The following is a 22,173-nucleotide window of genomic DNA, read 5'->3' on the forward strand; positions in this document are numbered from 1 at the left end:
CACCTGAAAATAAGAATGTGTTCTTATCTGACTTGCCTAGTTAAACAAAGATTAAATAAAGGTGAAAAAAAATGGGGATTTATTTTTTATAATAAAATAAAAAAATTATAATAAAAAAAAAATCTTCCAGATCGGTGGCCCAAAATACAGATTTCCGATTGTTATGAAAATGGCCCTAATTAAATAGGCCATTCCAATAAATCGGTCGACCTCTAGTATGTATGTATGTAAACATGTATGTATGCATGTACAACATACAAAGTTGCACAGAAAAAGCCATGTGTCAGACTTGCCAATAAAAAGAAAAGATCAAGATGGGCAAAACAGACACTGGAAAGAGGAACTCTGTCTAGAAGGCCAGCATCCCAGAGTCGCCTCTTCACTGTTGACGTTGAGGACTTGTGAGACGCCTGTTTCTCAAAATATACACTAATGTACTTGTCCGCTTGCTCAGTTGTGCACCGGGGCCTCCCACGCCTCTTTCTATTCTGGTTAGAGCAAGTTTGCGCTGTTCTGTGAAGGGAGTAATACACAGCGCTGTACGAGATCTTCAGTTTCTTGGCCATGGAATAGCCTTCATTTCTCAGAACAAGAATAGACTGACGAGTTTCAGAAGAAAGTTTTTTGTTTCTGGCCATTTTGAGCCTGTAATCAAACCCACAAATGCTGATGCTCCAGATACAACTAGTCTAAGGCGGTCAGTTTAATTGCTTCTTTAATCAGAACGGTAATGTAATGTAATGTAATGTAATGTGTGTGTGTGTGTGTGTGTGTGTGTGTGTGTGTGTGTGTGTGTGTGTGTGTGTGTGTGTGTGTGTGTGTGTGTGTGTGTGTGTGTGTGTGTGTGTATATAAAGTATAGTCAGGAATACTGGAGCTACTCTACTTGACTGTGGCAGCCTCACCTCAGCCACACAGCGCAGGTAATTCCCCTGGAGGTAGTTGCCCTGCTTCATGGGGATAGGGAAGTCGTCAGTGAAGTCCGAGTGGCCCTCGTGGTCCTCCATGATGTACTCTCCGGACATGGTGACTGGCGGGAGGTTGAGGCTGGCAGAGGGGGGCATGGCGGACATGGCGTCCACCGGAGACACCTTGGACTGAAAACATAGCTTGTGGTTGGGCAGCTCAAACGTGAACCTTGTCTGGGCTCCTGCACAGAGAACAAACAAGGATGAGGAAGTCAAATTGAAGTCAATAACTTTATCAATCAATGCAGAGGAAATTAAGAAAACATTGCCATATCACAAATAGTAACATCATGTACATACACAGTAATACAAATACAATATCCCATTACCTAAATCAGGGGTTAAAGCTTGGTGCTACGCTACCTGTCATGCCGTGGCTCTTCATACGGCCCATCTTGTACTCAGCTTTGAGGGAGGGAAGCAGGGCCGCTCCTATGGTGATGCCGTCCATCATGGCACTGAACTTGAGGACGATGGGCTTCTTCTCCAGCCCCTCCGGCAGCTGGGGGAACTCGTTGGCCTCCACAGGAGTCTGGTTGATGCTGGACGCCTTGTCAGAGGGCTGAGGGGTGGGAGTATCCTCCCTGTTGGAGGGTGGCCTACAGAGAAAAGAACGTAGTTCAGAATGAAGACAAGTATTGCTTAGTCCATGAAGGAGATACAGAGGAAAGGAAATGATGGTTTAATCTCTAAATGTTACGACTCACGGAAGTGCTTTCCTCTCATACAAGATCCTTTTGGTGAGGACCACACTGAGCAAGCAGTTCTGCCTACTCAGCCCCAATTCATGGCAGGGGCTCTCTACCTTTTGATTTCAATGGGACTCAAAGTATATATATAATGCAATTTATGAATAATCCAACCATTTCCTCCCTGAGACTCACACGTTGGATGGCTGGCGGATGAGGTCAGAGATCTGTTTGGAGAGCTGGTGGGAGCTGCGGACCATCATGCTGTGCAGCGTGGCTGGGTGCTGGGGGATGTTGATCATGATGGCGCCCACCTTGAACACAGCGGCGTTATTGTTCTTCAGGCCCCGCTGGGCGCTGTACAGGGCCTGGGACTTCGCTATGTTGCATTTCACAACTGTTCTGGAATGGTAGAGCAGAGTGTCAGTGTTCCAAATATGACTGTTTGACTACAGGTTAACACAGGACAACGTCGATAGAGCAACAACAAATGCTTGTTTTGGTCATGTTAGACAACAAGCACACTAAACATTAACAGGCACACAACGTCATCCATGTTATGGGGGCATAAGAACTACAGGGTTCTATATGACCTTGCATTACATTGGGGAAATTATCAACAAAAAAACTAACAAAATAATAATATTGATCACGATTACAGGAGGAATCGCTGTCATATGGCTGATTTATAAAGATGATCTACCCGCCATACACGTAAAGGAAGGAACACAGAAACAGAGGAGAAAAGGAGTGCGTGATTATCAGACTAACATGAAGAGGGAGAATAACATAACTAGAGCTATACACTGACGAAACACTGCGTTACCACAGACTCGAGACAAAATGAAAGCTGTGCCTAAACTTAGTACTACAGTACTGTGGCATTGCTATGATGTGCCAAGGTGCAGTAGTTATAAACACATACAGAAACTCTTGTTTGGCAGTGCTGGTAGGAGATGTAGGGAAATCCTCCAGTCTATTCAAGACGATGGAAGAGAAAGCCAGGGAAAGTAAAAAGAAAAAAAAAGAGAGCAAATGAGATAGACTATTCACGCATAGATATATGGAGACAACAGACTAGATTAGAATACTTATTCACCATCCTTCAACTGCCAAAAGTACTTCCAGTGTTGCCAGCCGAATATGTGCAGTCCTTTGAATATTTCTAGGATTTGTTTAGAGTGAAGTAACTGTAGGAATTACTCACACAGTAGGTTGACATGCAATCAGTAGGCAGGTTTCCATTGAACAAGATTGATTTGACAAACGCAAATGTCTCAAAAAATAAAATCACTGCGACATGTGTAATGGAAACGGCAGATATGAGACATTTCTAAAGACAGACAACATTTTTATCCATTAGATAGGGGTGGATGTGATGGGCACGTGATGTGATCAAGCAACTATAAAGCGCCACTTTAATTCTACATTTTTACTGCCAGAAAAATCCAAATGTTCAACTATAAAAAAATATATATATGTTTCTTTGCAGGATAGGTATTATCCTGACGAAACACTTCACTTCGCTTCTTCTCTGGTTGGCTGGCAAGTTTCACTATCCAATCATTTTAGATCTACAGGACTTCAAGTTTCAACATGTGACAGACTGTGGCGATACATTGGCATGAGAATTATTACAATATGACATTATTGCATTCTATCCACGTTGGCTTTCGCGGGCTATTTGAGACATGAACCAGATTGGTCTGACGTCATTACGTCCTGCTGTTTTTATTGACACAAGGGGTGCATTCGTAAATTCGCTCTGGCCATCTACTCCAATTTCAGAGCACTCGCGTCTGAATGTACCAGAGTGCAGAATAACTGATGTATTTACGAACTCTCAACACCCGTTGAATATGGCCATATATGGTCAGTAAACATTGACAAAACAGCGTAATTAAATTGTCGCCAGCATCAGTTGCAGTCACCAACGCTCTGGATAACCAGCTCTGCTAGGGCGAGTAAAATGGTCAGAGTGAGGTGTTCTCTCATTTTTGTAGCGGGAAAGCTAGCCAACATTAGCCAGTTAGCTTGGGTGCATGACTGCCGTTGTGAGGTTAGAACGCTCGGATCAACCCTACTCCTCGGCCAGAGTGTCCAGTCAGTGTGTGCTCTGAACGCGCCCAGAGCGGAACGTTCTGAATTTAAGAAAGCCCAGAGGGCACTTTGAGCTCACTCTGGCACTCCAGATTGGCTTTACGAACACACCCAAGATAGTTCAATGGAAAAGCACCCAATTGTCGCATCTATTTTCTATATTGTGACAAATGTTAAATGTCGACAAAATCACTGGACAAGTTAAATCGAAACATAGCTACAGACACAGTCGGGTAGGAAACTCAAACGTTCATAATTAATCTTACTGGTTACCAAAGTGACAGGCAAACAAATTAGAAACGGAGTGTATTTTAGGTTAATTAACAGACCTAATGCACAGTATCAAACTTCAATGCTCAATGTGGCAATTCAAATGAAACAGTTATCAATTTAAATTGGAGCAGTCCTTACTGAATGTCTGGGGTTATACCCTCCAGGAGCACAATGTTAACTCCTCCTATGTGGGCTGATGCACAAGTCTCTGTCATCTTCTGGTGCAGTATGTCTGAAAACAGATTTGGGAATTATAATCCAGATATGGCACTGAATAACGTAATATAAAGAGGCGGTGTATTGAAATAGTGACATAACCCAAGAGCTAAGAGCCTCACCCTTCATCTTCTCCTTAAGTGTGAAGCTGCCGTGGATCTTCTTTAGCTCTGCCTCCATGGTCAGGCCCCCGATGTCTGCCTCCAGGTGGGTGCGGTTCACAACACCGATGCCAAACACGATGAGGGTGACGTGCTGTGGCTCACAGCTCACCAAGCTACGCCGTCGGCCCCCTGCTCCGAGCCCGGACGGAGGCTTGTTGGTGGGGTCCTGCTGCTCGTTCTCAAACATCACCCTGCACAGGGGCTCCGAGGGGCTGCGGCCACCGTCTGTACAGCACACATAACGCACACACACACAAAATGATCGAACGATGAGTGTGAGGCTTTCTTAAGAGCCTAGGGGAAGGGGCTAAGTGGCAGGAGAGAGAGAGCCTTACCCGAGAGGCAGTTCTCAGGGGAGCTCTTCTCCAGGATACCGGTGGGGTCAGAGATGAGGGAGTAAAAGTTGAGCAGCTTGTACATGTTCTGCCAGCACTCTGCAGAGGGCTCGCTCTGCTCTGACACTGTGATGGAGTCTGAGTCGTCCATCTGGATGGTCATGTGGTCCGCCACATCCCGAGAGCCCTTCCGCGACACCTTGATCAATTGGATTGATTGAATTTATTAGATACCAATTAAAACAGAGCATACATCATTTGATAGGTCACTTAGAAATATAGTCTATATGATTATTATGAAATAAAGATACATACTGGTTGGTGGACCTTGGAGGTACGGCGCTCCGAGCGACCAAGCGCGTTGCGTCCCCGGGGCTCCCTCCTGCCCAGCGTGTCCAGTCCTGACTGGGGGCCGTTGGGCAGTTGACCCCCCCCTCCACCTCCCCCCCGCTTGCTCTTCTGAGCAGTGTTCCCGCCGCCGCCAGCCCCACTCCGCCCGGCTCCGTTGACGCTTCCCCGCGAGCTGCGGCTAAAGTCAGAGGAGCGGAAGTGGCGGTAGGGCCGCACCTTAAAGGTGGGTGTGGGGGAGGCAGAGCCGGCGGTGTAGCGACTCAGCTTGATGTCTGTCTGTGTGGCCTTGATGTCGTCCACCATGGTGCTGAACTGGTGGATGAGGCGCACCAGGGCCATGTCCACACGCTGGCTGATGGCCTGGCAGGCGATGGTGAAGTCGCAGTGGAAGGTGTTGTAGTGGCGACGATTCAGGTCGTGAAAGGCGAGGGGAGCAGCGGCAGCCGTGGAGTTTGGCGGGCCAGTGCTGGTAGATTTCTCCATCACCACAGCGTTCAGGCTGAACGTCTCGATCAGCAGGGCAGGCTTGAACTCCAGCAGAGGGAGGTTTGGCATGCCCTGTCTGGAGAGGGAGGGAGAGAGAAGATTACCTTTACATGGCAGGATATCTTTGAGCAGGGATCATTAACTAGATTCAGCCACAGGCCAAGTTTTTCTTTTGTCAGAACATACTAGAAAACACATTTTTAGACTGCAAATTGACTGCAATAAGCACAAAAATGTATACTATTTGTCTAAAACATAATCATTACAAAACATTGATTACATATGGGGACATTGCCCAGTGTAGGGTGCAGTCTTTTGGATGAGATGTTAAAATGGGTGTCCTGACTCTGTGGTCATTCAAGATCCCATGGCTTATTGGAAGAGTAAGGGTGTTCACCCCGGTGTCATGGTTAAATTCCCAACCTGGACACATTTCATCATGGCCACCTAATCATCCCTCTAACGGGCATATATCCCTCCTCACCTCTCTAGCTGATGTGATGAGCGGTCTGGTACAAAAATGGTCGCTGTGCATCACTGAGGTGGGTGCTACACATTGATGGTGGATGAAGTCAGTTTCTCCCTACTACAGTATGTAAAGTGCCTTGAGAACCTCAGTTGGCAGAAAAGTCAATTATTATTAATTATTTGTATACGATCAAGTCTCTCTATTATGCAAAAAAAGAAGACCCCTTACTCAGTACTTTCTTGAAGCATCTTGGCAGCGATAACAGCCTCGAGTCTTCATTGGTATGATGCTATAAGCTTGGCAAACCTGTTTTTGGGGAGTTTCTCCCATTCTTCTCTGCATATCCTGTCAAGCTCTGTCAGATTGGATGGGGAGCATCGCTGCACAGCTATTTTCAGGTCACTCCAGAGATGTTCGATCGGGTTCAAGTCCGGGCCACTCAAGGACATTCAGAGACTTGTCCCGAAGCCCCTCTTTCGTTGTCTTGGCTGTGTGCTTAGGATTGCTGCCCTGTTGGATGGTGAACCTTTGACCCAGTCTAAGGTCCTGAGCGCTCTGAAGCAGGTCTGTACTTTGCTCTGATCATCTCTCCCTCGATCCTGACTAGTAATCCGGTCCCTGCCGCTGTAACACTTACACACAGATTGCTGCCACCACCTTGCTTCACCATAGGGATTGGTGCCAGGATTCCTCCAGATGTGACGCTTGGCATTAAGGACAAAGAGTTCAACCTTGGTTTCATCAGGCCAGAGAATATTATTTCTGCCTTTTGGCAAACTCAAAGCGGGTTGTCATGTACATTTTACTGAGGAGTGGCTTCCGTTTATCCACTCTACCATAAAGCCCTGATTGGTGGAGTGCTGCAGAGATGGTTGTCCTTCTGGGAGGTTCTCCTACCAATACAGAGGAACTCTGGGTCCTTGGTCACCTCACTGACCAAGGCGCTTCTCCCCCAATTGCTCAGTTTGGCTGGGCAGTCAGCTCTAGGAAGAGTGTTGGTGGTTCCAAATGTCCATTTAAGAATGATGGAGGCCACTGTATTCTTGGGGACCTTCAATGCTGCAGAATTGTTTTGGTACCATTCCCCAGATCTGTTGCTTGACACAATCCAGTCTCTGAGATCTACAGACAATTCCTTCTACCTCATGGATTGGTTTTTGCTCTGACATGGACTGTCAACTGTAAGACCTTATCTAGACAGGTGTGCACATTTCTAAATCACGTCCAATCAATTGAATTTACCACAGGTGGACTCCAATCAAGTTGTAGAAACATCTCCGTGATGATCAATGGAAACAGGATGCACCTGAGCTCAATTTCAAGTCAAATTGCAAAGGGTCTGAATACTTATGTAAATAAGGTACCTCTGTTTAAAAATTGTAATATATTTGCTCAAATTTCTAAAAACCTGTTTTTGCTTCGTCATTATGGGGTACTGTGTGAAAATGTATATGGATTTTAGAATAAGACTAACGTAACAAAATGTGGAAAAAGTCGAGGGGTCTGAAAACTTTCCGAATGCACTGTATATTTTTTTCTGCTCAAAAAACTTGGTGGCCAAATAAAACCACCCCTGGGCCAAATTCATCCCGAGGGCCACCAGCTGGGCAACCAGGTCTTAGAGATGGCACCTTTAAGACTATTGGGACTCGCTAAACATGATTTACTTTAGATACTTGGTTTATTTACCTTTTCAACCGTTTATTTTTCCGCTCTTTGGATGTGTCAGAGTCCACAATGTCTGCTCTGAGACACTCCAAAGTGCCAGAGAAGGAGAGGTGCTCCCCGAAGTACATCTTGTAGCTGAGAGGAGTGGTGTCCTGGGCCTGGATCCCTGTGTGACTCAGTAGAGGCTTGAACACAACCTGTGTGTTGTGAGGGAGGGGAGAGAGAATCATCAGAATTATCACTCACTCACTCACTCACTCACTCACTCACTCACTCACTCACTCACTCACTCACTCGGTTACCTGAGCGTCTGCTAGCTGAACGGCGGCGGGACACTGGTTGCCCTCCTCAATGTCGGCCATCATTATGTCATCTTGGCTGGTGCTGTGCTGAGAGTGCTGAGACTGTGTTCCATCAAGAGTGTTCTGGTCGCTGGACAGCACCGTGTTGAAGTCTGACGCTGATGGGATGGTGTGGAGGTTACAGGTGATGCCTGAGGAGCAACAGAAAGACACTTAGGGTGACCTTATTTTTAAAATGATTTTACTGTGAGCAATCAGGGTTGGTTACATTACCAACATTTCCCCCAACATTCCCAGAATATTCTCACAACATTCCCCCTACCTGTCTGCAGGATATTGTGCTGGGAGCGGTTGACCGGGGACTCCTGGGGTACAGCATTCCCTCCGCCCCGGTTGCCCACAGCGTTGGACATCCAGTTGTAGAAGCTGACGGAGGAGGGCTCAGACAGCAGGGGGTGTTCCGTCACCACATCTGGGCCCACACTGTTACCTAAAGGGGGGAGCGAACAATGTCATGTTGCAGTCCAATTCTATACCAATTCTCTATCATGATAGTTTGAAAAGGAATCAAAAGTATTATAAAAATACAGTGGAAATTCCCTATAACCCATGCTTTAGGAGAATGTTCACACTTTCGGGAATGAGGGTATGGAATTGGAACCCAAACCAAGTCAGAACCAGGATAACGTGAGCGCACCTGTGCTTTTGGTGGTGGTTTCATTCCTCTGGGTTGTGCCCTCCAGCAGGTTGTGCAGGCTGGGGAAGCTGCCTGTCAGGTAGCTCAGCAGACTCTCCTTACGGGGACTGTCCTTGGCAGTCATGCCCACGCGACTCACATGGGCAGGAGAGTCAGCCGCTGTGTCCCCGCTGGTGTAGCTGAGGGACTGGTATGGGTGGGAGCCCTGAAGAACATACACAAATATCATTAGTGTGAAAACAAATGCATTCCTATAGTATACTAATGAAAAGTGGTACCGCCCTGTCACCCCTGTCCACCCATATAATTCATTATAATGGTACAAAGTTAAAGTAGACAATGCAGACAGACGGGTGGATAGACATACCTTTACCTTTATTTTGAGGGCAGATTCACTGTGTGTGTGGGACTTGGAGAGCTTCCTCATGATCTCCACCCCGCTAACTGGCCCAGATTTGTCTCCTGTGGGCAGGGGGCGGCTGCATGCTCCCTCTAGCAGCATGGTGTGTTCACTCACTGTGGCTGGACATTATAATCATTATCAAATTCATTAAACACGTGGGGGGGACTTTTCAATACAATTGGTTTAAAAAAAAGTATATCTGTCATGTATTAATTTACCAGAAATGTCATCATCCCAAAAAAAACATTCGTTCCTACCTGCGTCAAACTCAAACTCAGCCCCATCAGCACTGGTGTCACTCTGCAGCGCAGCTCCGTTGTCCAGGCCCTGGCTCTGGTCCTGGAATGTCTGCTGCTGGGGGGTCTCCTTGGGTTTGGGCAGCTGGTTGGGCCTCATCAGGCCAATGGCCTTGAAGCCCTGGGTCACCACAATAAACTTCATCCACTGCCGGGCCAGAGCCACCAGCCCCTTCTTCAGGGTCACCAGGGCAGGCAGCCCGTCATTCTAGTGAGGACAAGATCAGATGGGTTTCATAGTTAATTAGGAGGTAAGTTAAGGTAGATCCATAAGAACTATTTCCAGCCCAGCACCAGCACACATGATTCAGTCAATCATGGTCCAGACTGAAGTTCTCAAGCCTCTAAACACACATCTCACCATGGTGGCCTCCTCTATCACAGTATAGTCAGCCTGCTGTAGGTAGCGATGCAGGATGTTACACAGCAGACAGGAGGGGTTCTCGTGGAGGTAGCGTGCTCGCTTGGTCACCCTGTTGTACTTGCTCCGAAAGGGGATGTGGATACTCTTTTTCTGTACAGAACAAGGGAAAGAAAAGGATATGTGTCTCATATAGAATAAGAATCACCATTATTTGCCAAGGACATTTACATGTACCCTCCATTTGACCTTGTGAAATGGTGCTGACAGCAACAGACAAAATATACAGACAAAATATAGCCAGAGGAATATACACAATCACCATACAGTATATACAATACATGGAAATATAGGACAATTACATTGATAAAAGGCATTGGAACCCTCAATCTGTGCAGTACTGACCTCCAAGGCTTCAGTCATGATGCAGCCCATGACAGCACATACTCTCAAAGTGCCCTCCATGTCAAGCTTACGCAGAGAAGACTTGAGCTGGTCGATGGGGACCAACCAGGCGCCAATCGCTGGCGTCGCTGTGCTTAGGAGATTCAGCTGCCTGGAGATGGCCTGTGAGGGGGAGCGTACGTTGGTGGGGGCAGCGAAGCTGAACCAAATCTCCTTGATGGTGAGCTTCATGCTACTGGAGTCAGGGGGCGGTGGCATGAGGAGGAGGTCCTTCTTCAGGTCGTCAGACTCCACCCCTTCATCCTGCAAGAGCAATCCACACAGCATAAGCCAATGAGAGAACAGGAGCAAGAGAGAAGCAAGTCTATATATTTTTTGTGAATGCTTTCCGTTACTGAAACGAGGTTGTATCAAGTACTTGTACAACAGTTCAAAGTGACGGACAGTGATGAGTTACCTGATCGTCAGAGTCCGAGTTTCTGTTGGCATCAGAGTTGGGTCTTGTCGCGTCGTTAGGCAGATTGTCATCAGATACATCGGTGCTGTAGCCGCTGCCCGTCTGAGAACACGTTGAGCCGTTAGATTTGGACATGCCAGTCTTCACGCCCGTACCCGACTGTCCCATGATGCCAAAAGCACTGTACAGCACTGCACCCGACTGACGCCCACCTGCACACAGACAGGCACACAATCAGGCAACAGTGTTCAGTGATGAGGTTAATAACATCAATTTAATAAATTCAAATTAAATTCAGTTAATTCAAAGTGAATCTAAATGCCAATGTCTATATATAGTGCCTTCAGAAAGTATTCATACCACTCGACTTAGTTCGCATTTAGTTGTGTTACAGTCTGATTTTAAAAATTATTCTCACCCATCTACACACAATACCCCAAAATGACAATGTGAAAACATGTTTGTATAAATGTTTGCACATTTTTTGAAAATTAAATACAGAAATATCTCATTTACCTAAGTATTCACACCCCTGAGTCAATCATTTGTAGAAGCACCTTTGGCAGTGATTACAGCTGGATTGTGCAACATCTTCTCATTATTATTTTCAAAAGTCTTCAAGCTCTGTAAAATTGATTGTTGATCTTCGCCAGACAACTACTCAGGTCTTGCCATTGATTTTCAAGTAGATTTAGGTCAGAACTGTAACTCGGCCACTCAGGAACATTCACTGTCTTCTTGGTAACATGATGCAGTCAGCACTATGCTTGAAAATAATGAAGAGTGAATCTCTAATGTGTTGTATTTGCCCCAAACATAAGAGTTTGTATTGAGGACAAAAAGTGAATTGCTTTGCAGTACTACTTTAGTGCCTTCTTGCAAACAAGATGCAAATTTTGGAATACTTTTATTCTGTACAGGCTTCCTTCTTTTCACTCTGTTAATTAGGTTAGTATTGTGGAGTAACTACAATGTTGTTGATCAATCACAGCCTTTCAACTCTAAGTGTTTTAAAGCCACCACTGGCCTCATGGTGAAATCCCGGAGCGATTTCCTTCCTCTCTGGCAACTGAGTTAGGAAGGATGCCTGTATCTTTGTAGTGACTGTCTGTATTGATACACCATCCAAAGTGTAACTAAGAACTTCAACATGCTCAAAGGGTTAAGCACCATTTTACTCCTGAACTTATTTAGGCTTGACAAAAGGGGTTGAATACTTTTAGCTTTTAATTTATTTGTAAACATTTCTAAACACTGACATTATGGGGTATTGTATGTAGGCAATTGTACATATATTTGGCAATGACACATTACCTTTGACAGTAAGGTTCTCGATGCCGCACTCAAACATGATCCAGCCCCACTTCTCCAAGGATGCGCCGGTCCGGGCCAGGTCTGCAGCCACCTGGTTCTCTGTCTCATCCACCAAGGAAAACTCATCCATTTCCTCCAGGCTGAACAGTACTTTGGACTTCTCAAAGGGTATGGCCGTGATTGCACATGTTCCTATGTCTAAACCACAGGACAGGAAAAAGGACTGGTCACAACTGTCTAACACTTAATATAATATTAGGGCAGGGGTCTCCAACTCCAGTCATGGACAGCCTGCTGGGTGTGAAGGATGGTGTTCCAGCCTAGCACATGAAGAAAAAAAAAAAAGAGCTATAGAGCACAACATTGAAAATAGCAAATTCTTACCTGTGGAATCCAGGCCTCGTAGTTGGCTGTGGATGCGGTGGATGTTAAGCTTGGCAGCGATCTCCTTGCCCTTCTCGATGCCAGCGTTGGAGCGCAATGAGCCTGAGGACTGTGGCTGCATCTTGGTGGCCGATGCGTACTTTTCCAAGTTGACGGAGGGACGGCCATGCTCTGCTGTGTTGGGCGTCTCCTCCACTATGCCCCTATGAAGAACGACAGTAGGGTACGCACGTGTAATAATAATAGTAATAATAATTTGGTGGGTGCTTATATTTGTCCTATTTCACTGTTAAAATAATAAACTCCCCCCTAAGACACCATTGGAGTGGGGTGACGGCAGGGGTCTGCCATTATCAACAGCGACCCTGGAGCAATTAAGCAATAAAGCAGAGGGGGGTGTGGTATATGGCAAATATACCACGGCTAAGGGCTGTTCTTAGGCACGACGCCATGCGGAGTGTCTGGACAAAGGCCTTAGCCGTGGTATATTGGCCATATATCACAAACCACCGAGGTGCCTTATTGCTATTATAAACTGGTTACCAACGTAATTAGAGCAGTAAAAATAAATTATTTGTCATACCTGTGGTATACGGTCTGATATACCATGGCTGTCAGCCAATTGACATTCAGGGTATCGAACCACCCAGTTTATAACTAGGTTCAAGTACCTTGCTTAAAGGCACAGAGATTTTTCAGCTCAGGGATTCGAACTTGCAACCTTTCAGTTACGGACCCATGACGACTGACTACCTGCCGCCCGCAGGTGCGGTGTAAGTGTGTGTGTGTGTGTGTCGTAAGGAGACCTGTGCAAGCTGGTGGAAGTGAGGTTACCTGTTCATGCGAAACTGTGTGGCGATCCTGTCGAAGCACAGAGCAACCAGGGAGACGTGTGTGATGTGGCTCTTACTGGAGTTGGAGGGAGAACACTCTTCTACCGAGGCCTGGAGCAGACACAGGTTCACCTGTACAGTCAGAGACAAAGATGTGTTGGACTTTTGAAAATCAACTCAGGAAATGAGGTCAGCATCGGACTGCTGTCGACTCCTGATAAGTTCACTTCAAATTAGTGTGAACTCTAAGCCCAATACAATTTTCTTGGCACAATGACAATTCCATGGCACAATTCCTACCTTGGGAATTGACACGTTAGCTTGCAGGCCCTTGATCTTCACGTTGTCTGGTTTGACCGTCAGGTCCGTTTGGGCATGGGGAGTGTTGAGGGACCCTGTGGTACCCTCCGTCTTTGATAGCTTGTTCTCCTGCTTGGCTGAGCTCTATAGTGGGGGAAAAAATGTCAAAACAAGACAAACTTAGGGTTCATCTAAAAATCACACTCTATTCTCTTTATAGTGCTTTTATAGCTCTTTATAGCTCTTTATTCTGGACACATTTGCCGATTGGTGAGGTTCACCTACGGATTCAGTTACTGTGGACTTGCTGATCTGATAGGCTTCATTGAGGACCTTCCCATGCAGGTCATCCAGAATGGCTGCAGGGTGACGGACACTGACGTAGTGGACCATGGACTCAATGTATCTGAAAGAACATACATTGTCACTGTCTTGAGCAATATACTATTCCTGCAATATGCCAAGGAGAGTGGTTGGGCACAGTTGCAGTGTGGAGACACTGATTGCAGATGTAAAGCTAATATGGTCAGTATTTTCTATGAGGAGCTGTTCTATAACATTACCTACAATGGTATTTCCACAAAAGCCTTTGGTGGCTATGGCATACTAGAATTGAGTATTAACCCAGTAGCTGTTACCTGTCCAGAGCTTCAGCCACCAGAGGGGTAAGCACCACATTGATGGCCCCCTTCACCTCCACGATGGCGGTGGTTCTGGTCTGGGAGAGGGGCTGCTCCATGGTCCAGTCCTCAGTGGTGGTGTCGTCTGTGTTCTCCATAGCCTTCTTATCCAGAGGTGTGTAGGGTTGGCTAAAGTCACATAGCGAGAGATGCAGTTACAGATGTGTGTGTGAAACACATGTCGAGCAGACCATAGAGATCCAAGTTAAGCTAAATAAATTCTAAATACTTGTTTGTGTCTCCCATCAACGAAAGGCCTCTGTCAAGTAGAGAGCTGGCAGAGAGGCCTTGTTTCACCACCTACAACATAAGATGAAGGGTTATGAATTTAGGGTACACCATGGAAGAACAAACACATACAGCAACACACAAAAACACACACACAGTCTATGAAATCTGCCATACTAAGACAGACCAGTCTGGATCCGGACACAGAACAGGATCAATACGTACCGCAGGTCGATTTATATAGTACAAATCAAAAGTTTGGACACACCTACTCATTCAAGGATTTTTATTTGTATTATTTTACTATCTACTACATTGTTGAATAATAGTGAAGACATCAAAACTATGAAATAACACCTACGGAATCATGCAGAAAACAAAAATACATTGATAAACCAATCAGAATACATTTCATAATTGAGATTGTTCAAAGTAGCCACCCTTTGCCTTGATGACAGCTTTGCACACTCTTGGCATTTTCTCAACCAGCTTCATGAGGTAGTCACCTGGAATACATTTCAATTAACAGGTGTGCCTTGTTAAAAGTTCATTTGTGTAATTTCTTTCCTTCTTAATGCGTTTGAGCCAATCAGTTGTGTTGTGACAAGGTAGACCTATTTGGTAAAAGACCAAGTCCATATTAGGGCAAGAACAACTCAAATAAGCAAAGAGAAACAACAGTCCATCATTACTTTAAGACATTCAGTCAATACGGAAAATGTCAAGAACTTTGAAAGTTTCTTCAAATGCAGTCGCAAAAACCATCAAGCGCCACGAAGAAACTGGCTCTCATGAGGATCGCCACAGGAAAGGAAGACCCAGAGGTACCTCTGCTGCAGAGGTTAAGTTTATCAGAGTTACCAGCCTTAGAAATTGCAGCCCAAATAAATACTTCAGTGTTCAACAGACATCAACGGTTCAGAGGAGACCGCGTGAATCAGGCCTTCATGGTCGGATTTCTGCAAAGACACCCCTACTAAAGGACACAAATAAGAAGAAGAGACTTGCTTGAGCCAAGAAACACAAGCAATGGACATTAGACCGGTGGAAATTTGTCCTTTGTTCTGATGAGGCCAAAATTGAGATTTTTGGTTTCAACTGCCATGTCTGTGAGACGCAGAGTAGGTGAATGGATATCTCTGCATGTGTGGTTCCCACCGTGAAGCATTGAGGAGGTGTGATGTGGGGTGTTTCACTGGTGACACTGTGATTTATTTAGAATTCAAAGCACACTTAACAGCATGGCTACCACAGCATTCTGCAGCGATACGCCATCCCATCTGGTTTGAGCTTAGTGAGACTCATTTGTTTTTCAACAGGACAATAACCCAACCTACATCCAGGCTCTGTAAGGGCCATTTGACCAAGAAGGAGAGTGATGGTGCTGCATCAGATGACCTGGCCTCAACAATCACCCGACCTCAACCCAATTGAGATGATTTGGGATGAGTTGGAATGCAGAGTGAAGGAAAAGCAGCCAACACGTGCTCAGCATACATGGGAACTCCTTCAAGAGATTTGGAAAATCATTCCAGGTGAAGCTGGTTGACAGAATACCAAGTGTGCAGAGCTCTCATCAAGGTAAATGGTGCCTACTTTGAAGAATCTAAAATCCAAAATATATTTAGATTTGTTTAACACTTTTTTGTCTCCATATGTGCTATTTCATAGTTCTGATGTCTTCAACACTATTCTACAATGTAGAAAATATTAAAAATAAAGAAAAATCCCTGAACGAGTAGGTGTCCAAACATTTGACTGGTACTGTGTGTATACAGTATATACAGTTGAAGTCGGAAGTTTACATACACCTTAGCCAAATACATTTAAATACAATTCCTGAAATGTAATCCTAGTAAGGACTCCCTGTTTTTGGTCAGTTAGGATCACCACTTTATTTAAAGAATGTGAATTGACAGAATAGTAGAGAGAATTATTTATTTCAGCTTTTATTTCTTTCATTACATTCCCAGTGGGTCAGAAGTTTACATACACTCAATTAGTATTTGGTAGCATTGCCTTTAAATTGTGTAACTTGGGTCAAATGTTTCAGGTAGCCTTCCACATGCTTCCCACAATAAGTTGGGTGAATTTTGGTCCATTCCTCCTGACAGAGCTGGTGTAACTGAGTCAGGTTTGTAGGCCTCCTTGCTCATACATGCTTTTTCAGTTCTGCCCACACATTTTCTATAAATTTGAGGTCAGGGCTTTGTGATGGCCACTCCAATACCTTGACTGTGATGTCCTTAAGCCATTTTTCCATAACTTTTGAAGTATGCTTGGGGTCATTGTCCATTTGGAAAACACATTTGCAACCAAACTTCACCTTCCTGACTGATGTCTTGAGATGTTGCTTCAATATATCCACATACCTTTCCTCCCTCGTGATGCCATCTATTTTGTGAAGTGCACCAGTCCCTCCTGCAGCAAAGCATCCAGACAACATGCTGCCACCCCCGTGCTTCACGGTTGGGATGGTGTTCTTCGGCTTGCAAGCCTCCCCCTTTTTCCTCCAAACATAACAATGGTCATTATGGCCAAACAGTTTTATTTTTGTTTCATCAGACCAGAGGACATTTCTCCAAAGAGTACAATCTTTGTCCCCATTTGCAGTTGCAAACCGTAGTCTGGCTTTTTTATGGTGGTTTTGGAGCAGTGGCTTCTTCCTTGCTGAGCGGCCGTTCAGGTTATGTCAATATATGACACGTTTTACTGTGGATATAGATACTTTTGTACCTGTTTCCTCCAGCATCTTCACAAGGTCCTTTGCTGTTCTTCTGGGATTGCTTTGCAGTTTTCGCATCAAAGTATGTTAATCTCTAGGAGACAGAACATGTCTCTTTCTTGAGCAGTATGACAGCTGGTTGGTCCCATGGTGTTTATACTTGCCTACTATTGTTTGTACAGATGAACGTGGTACCTTCAGGCGTTTGGAAATTGCTCCCAAGGATGAACCAGACTTGTGGAGGTCTACAATTTATTTTCTGAAGTTGACTGATTTCTTTTGATTTTCCCATGATGTCAAGCAAAGAGGCACTGAGTTTGAAGGTAGGCCTTGAAATACATCCACAGGTACACCTCCAATTGACTCAAATTATGTCAATTAGCCTCTCAGAAGCTTCTAAAGCCATGACATCATATTCTGGAATTTTCCAAGCTGTTTAAAGGTACAGTCAACTTAGTGTATGTAAACCTCTGACCCACTGGAATTGTGATACAGTGAATTAAAAGGGAAATAATCTGTCTGTAAACAATTGTTGGAAAAATGAGTTGTCATGCACAAAGTAGATGTCCTAACCGATTTGCTAAAACTACAGTTCGTTAATAAGACATTTGTGGAGTGGTTGAAAAAAAGAGTTTTAATGACTAACCTAAGAACATGAAGAGACTTTGTTTCTGGCCATTTTGAGCCTTGTAATCGAACCCACAAATGCTGATGCTCTCGAAACACAACTAGTCTAAAGAAGGACAGTTTTATTGCTTCTTTAAGCAGTACAACAGTTTTCAGCTGTGCTAACATAATTGCAAAGAGTTTTCTAATGATCAATTAGCCTTTTAAAATGATCAACTTGGATTAGCTAACACAACGCGGGATTGGAACACAGGAGTGATGGTTGCTCATAATGGGCCTCTGTAAGCCTATGTAGATATTCCATTAAAAAAAAATCAGCCGTTTCCAGCTACGATAGTCATTTACAACATTTACAATGTCTACCTTGTATTTCTGATAAATTTGATGTTATTTTAATGGACAATTTTTTTGTTGCTTTTCTTTCAATAACAAGGACATTTCTAAGTGACCCCAACCTTTTTGAACGGTAGTATGTATGTATGTAAAAAAATGTTTTTAAAGGAAATCAGTGAGGATTTTAACTTACTGCTCTTGATAGCTGTAAAAGTAGAAGGCACAAGGAGGAATTTCTAAATGTGGTAGAGCATGGGCTGTTTTCCTCACGTCACTCACTGATAGACCTTGTCAGAAATGTCCAGTTGAGCAACTAGAGCATGTTAGCTAGGTAGGTAAGATAGCTGGTTAGCCAATCTAAATCTTGTTGTTATCATGGCCAGATTACGTGCCCAGGGGCCTCGACCCCAAGGGGGCCCATAATGATTCTGTTGAGTCACTGTGTAGGGTTGCATGTGCTTCAAAACTCTAAAATGTTTTGTCTACCAACAAGACGGGTGTGAACAGTTTGTTGTAAAATGTTTTGAAAGGTGGGGGTTTGTTACTATGCCGAAAAATGACAATATCCATCTGGACCCTTGCAACCTAGGAAATTTGCCTGACCGAACCTTCTCAAATAGTAGTTGAATACCGCTGATCTATATAGTGTGTGTTTCTTACCTTAAAGCTGGGAACAGAGAGCTGGTCGAAGGAGGAAGAGCTCTCCTCACTGGTGGGTGTGTCCAGGTCCAGGGGGCGATGCAGTGAGGACTTGGAGGTCCTCTTATTGGTGGGCTGCTTCTGAGACCAGTTGGACACCTGGGGTGTATTCAGAAGGATAAACGGTCAGAAGGTTGAATAGAGCAGAAATAATTCCCTATTCTACCTGACAGACAATCATACAGGGGTGTCACATTGCCGTACGACACGTCTTCATTTTCAGATCAAATCATATAATAATAATTAGTTCAGGGATAATACACTATTGTGTACCAGCCTTACCTGGTAGTGGGCCAGGTAGCTCTGGTAGCAGGCCATGACATGGGGCTGTCGAGTCACCAGGCCTGGCTCAGGAGTCTTCTCCACCTCCACCGAGCACTCCTCCTCCAACCCCATGGCTGATACAAAGGAGGCCTGCGACTGGTGGCCGGGGATGGGGTGGGATGGCAGCGGGGGCAGCATGGGGGGCATGGGCAGGGGCCTGGGCTCTGTGATGAGATCCCCATTCAACACATAGGTGAGAGGTCCCTCCACACTGTGGTAGATGGAACTTCGGCTGGAATCAGATTCACAACAGATTGGTTTAACTACTGTAATCATGCATCGTTTCCCTTTATTTTACTAAGTAAAATGACAACACATTCTCTAAGAAAGAAAAAGGTTAGGTAAGAGGGGGAAGGGTCGGACTGGAGGGGCAGTCATTTAGCAGGTACAGGTCCAACCTGTAGTGGTCCATGTGGTAGGGCTGCTGCTGGGGCTGATTCTGCATCTGCTGCTGCCTCCTCTTCTTCTTCCTACCAGGGTAGGTGCCTGGACCTTCGTCTGCACTGCTGATGGGCTCAAAGTCCTCTGTTGCTGAAAAGTAAGCCTCACTGTCTGCCACGGACATGCTGGAGTCTGCTGAGCGATACTGGTGGAAGGTGCTGGAGTCTGCGGACGGCGTGAACGGGAAGGAGCTGTAGCTCCGGCGCTGGCGAGGAGAGTCCAGGACGTTCTCGTCGCTACGGGAGACCTCACTGCTGAACTGGACGCCAGAAAGTGGCGGTGGGGGCTTGTCGGTGAAGACTGCCGCTGACAGGCTCTTAGTGCTGCCCAGCCGGCCAGATTGCACGGAGGACTGGCGCTTGAGGGGTGAGCGGAGAGAGGAGTGCTCCTGGGCACTGTTGGGTGACACTGGGGTGCCCTCAGGGAGTTCTGTAAGAGTACTGTGAGGAGAGAAGGAGGGGTTGAGAATACCAAGATAATGCACTTTTGTCAGCTACTTCACTAGTATATGGGCTGTTGGTGAATTGTGAATGTGTGTAAACACTGTATGCATGTTGCACCCGTTGCTGCATTAATCTGCTACTCACTCTGCAGTGCTCTTGCCGTTCATGGGGAGCATGCGTTCCTCAGTGCTAGGAGACGGGCTGTCCATCTCCCCAGCCAGTAGGGGCAGTGCTGCGCTGGAGCAACTATTTTCCTCGGAAGAGGAGGCCGAACTGTGGGAGCGCAGAGGCACCTGCAGGCTCAGGTGTTGGCCCCGTATTCCGAGCTCAGGGGCCGGACTGGGGGTAGAGGTGTCTCCCTTCACCCCCACACCCTTACCTACAAGAGGGAAAACACAGTATGTCACAGTACTGTAGGTTGGGTGTGTTCCAGATACACAGATCAAAGCTAAAATGGAACAGACCAGCAACCCTATAATTTAACAGAACTATCAGTGAACCCAGATATGACCTCCGTGTCAGTCTCCAATCCCAGTGAATTTTATTTATTTAGATAAATACATTGAAACACTCCTACCGTTAGACAGCTTGGCCATCTCCTTGGTGACAATCCACTCTCCAGGCTGCAGCAGTGATTGGCCGTAGCACATGTCTGACTCAACACTGGAGGAGGAGAAGGCCAAGCTGCAGGAGGGGGTCATCTCCTCCAGATGGAAGAAGTCCAGGCCAGTGTTGGTGCCCCCGTAGAAACGACAGCCCCCCAGGCAACCACACTTGTTCCTGCTGCGCTTGTTGCGACCAGTCTCATCTGGCCACAGGAACCATAGCCTGGGAGGAAAGGAAAGCGAGAGAGAGCACTCATGTCTCTGATCTGATATATGCATGTGTGTCTGTCTAGTCTATGTCTGTGATTGCTACTGGTGATGGCAAGACCAATTTTCTCTAGGGATCCATTTCTCCCAAATTTCTTTGGGATCAATAAAGTATATTAATTCCTTCCTTCCTCCATTCCTACCTCTTGGTGTGAGCATCATGGAGCTCCAGGAATTGCCTCTGCACCTCGTACTTGGCCGGGTGGTCCGCAGCCAGTGCCACGTCAGCCGTGATCAGGGCGAAGTTGACCGAGCCAGCCTCCAACCAGAAGGATCTCCGCAGTACAGCGGGATGGCCAAGCCCTAAGCCCTGACCTGGAGAGGGTCCTGGCCGGACCCCGTCTGACTGGGGCTGCTGCTGTTCGATGTACTGGTGGATATGGACATCCTGCACCACAGCACTGATCCCTTCTCCCACCGCCTGGTTGTGCAGGTTGCAGTTGGCCAGTCGGATGGCACCCGTCTAGGTAAAGGCAGAATTGGAGCAGTATTTCTCAACTCCTGTCCTCAAGCCTGAGAACGTGTGCCCTCAGGCCTGGAGGGAAGCTAAAGTCATTCCGCTACAAAAAAAAAAGTAATGCCCCCTTACTGGCTAAAATAGGCAACCAACCCTTAGTAAATATCTTGGAAAAAATCATGTTTGACCAGATACAATGCCATTTTACAGTAAACAAATTGACAACAGAATTTCAGCATGCTTATAGAGAAGGACACTCAACAAGCACAGCACTTACACAAATGACTGATGATCGGCTAAGAGAAATTGATGATAAAATAATTGTGGGTGTTGGCTTGTTAGACTTCAGTGCAGCATTTTACATTATTGATCATAGTCTGCTGCTGTTAAAATGTACGTGTTATGGCTTTACACCCCCTGTTATAATGTGGATAAAGAGTTACTTGTCTAATAGAACACAGAGGGTGTTCTTTAATGGAACCTTATCAATTATAATCCAGTTAGAATCAAGAATTTCCCAGGGTAGCCGTTTAGGCCCCTTGCTTTTTACATTTTTTATTAACAACATGCCACTGACTTTCAGTAAAGCCAGAGTTTCTATGTATGCGGATGACTCAACACTATACACGTCAGCTACTACAGCGACTGAAATGACTAACACTCAAATAAAATCAAAGTTTATTGGTCACGTGCGCTGAATACCTTACAGTGAAATGCTTACTTACAGGCTCTAACCAATAGAGCAAAAAAGGTAGTAGGTGAACAATAGGTAATTAAAGAAATAAAACAGTAAAAAAGGCAAGCTATATACAGTAGCGAGGCTATAAAAGTATCGAGGCTACATACAGACACCGGTTAGTCAGGCTGATTGAGA

The 22,173-nt window shown here is 45.5% G+C and overlaps 1 protein-coding gene across 14 annotated transcripts in view; it reads right to left on the reverse strand.

Moving 5' to 3' along the window:
* Positions 1-22,173, reverse strand: part of LOC124046557 (transmembrane protein KIAA1109 homolog) — an 85,203-nt gene that overhangs the window by 29,225 nt on the left and 33,805 nt on the right. For 10 of the 14 annotated variants that reach the window (XM_046367062.1, XM_046367061.1, XM_046367056.1 and 7 more), the window contains exons 24-53: positions 20,986-21,305; positions 20,548-20,798; positions 20,115-20,349; positions 19,485-19,967; positions 19,045-19,318; positions 18,724-18,861; positions 14,380-14,450; positions 14,109-14,279; positions 13,756-13,876; positions 13,471-13,614; positions 13,172-13,302; positions 12,338-12,540; positions 11,954-12,151; positions 10,640-10,851; positions 10,183-10,485; positions 9,778-9,930; positions 9,378-9,624; positions 9,085-9,239; positions 8,718-8,922; positions 8,343-8,510; positions 8,021-8,211; positions 7,740-7,915; positions 5,060-5,657; positions 4,745-4,943; positions 4,368-4,634; positions 4,168-4,261; positions 2,582-2,632; positions 1,852-2,058; positions 1,331-1,566; positions 905-1,149 (exon numbers count right to left, since the gene is read on the reverse strand). In XM_046367062.1, coding sequence (XP_046223018.1) covers positions 905-1,149; positions 1,331-1,566; positions 1,852-2,058; positions 2,582-2,632; positions 4,168-4,261; positions 4,368-4,634; positions 4,745-4,943; positions 5,060-5,657; positions 7,740-7,915; positions 8,021-8,211; positions 8,343-8,510; positions 8,718-8,922; positions 9,085-9,239; positions 9,378-9,624; positions 9,778-9,930; positions 10,183-10,485; positions 10,640-10,851; positions 11,954-12,151; positions 12,338-12,540; positions 13,172-13,302; positions 13,471-13,614; positions 13,756-13,876; positions 14,109-14,279; positions 14,380-14,450; positions 18,724-18,861; positions 19,045-19,318; positions 19,485-19,967; positions 20,115-20,349; positions 20,548-20,798; positions 20,986-21,305 — 6,447 coding nt within the window. The remainder of the gene's footprint in view (positions 1-904; positions 1,150-1,330; positions 1,567-1,851; positions 2,059-2,581; positions 2,633-4,167; positions 4,262-4,367; positions 4,635-4,744; positions 4,944-5,059; positions 5,658-7,739; positions 7,916-8,020; positions 8,212-8,342; positions 8,511-8,717; positions 8,923-9,084; positions 9,240-9,377; positions 9,625-9,777; positions 9,931-10,182; positions 10,486-10,639; positions 10,852-11,953; positions 12,152-12,337; positions 12,541-13,171; positions 13,303-13,470; positions 13,615-13,755; positions 13,877-14,108; positions 14,280-14,379; positions 14,451-18,723; positions 18,862-19,044; positions 19,319-19,484; positions 19,968-20,114; positions 20,350-20,547; positions 20,799-20,985; positions 21,306-22,173) is intronic. The other 4 variants (XM_046367064.1, XM_046367063.1, XM_046367052.1 and 1 more) reach the window with 2 other exon arrangements.

The sequence above is a fragment of the Oncorhynchus gorbuscha genome, linkage group LG10 (assembly GCF_021184085.1).
Source record: "Oncorhynchus gorbuscha isolate QuinsamMale2020 ecotype Even-year linkage group LG10, OgorEven_v1.0, whole genome shotgun sequence".
NCBI lineage: Eukaryota > Metazoa > Chordata > Actinopteri > Salmoniformes > Salmonidae > Oncorhynchus > Oncorhynchus gorbuscha.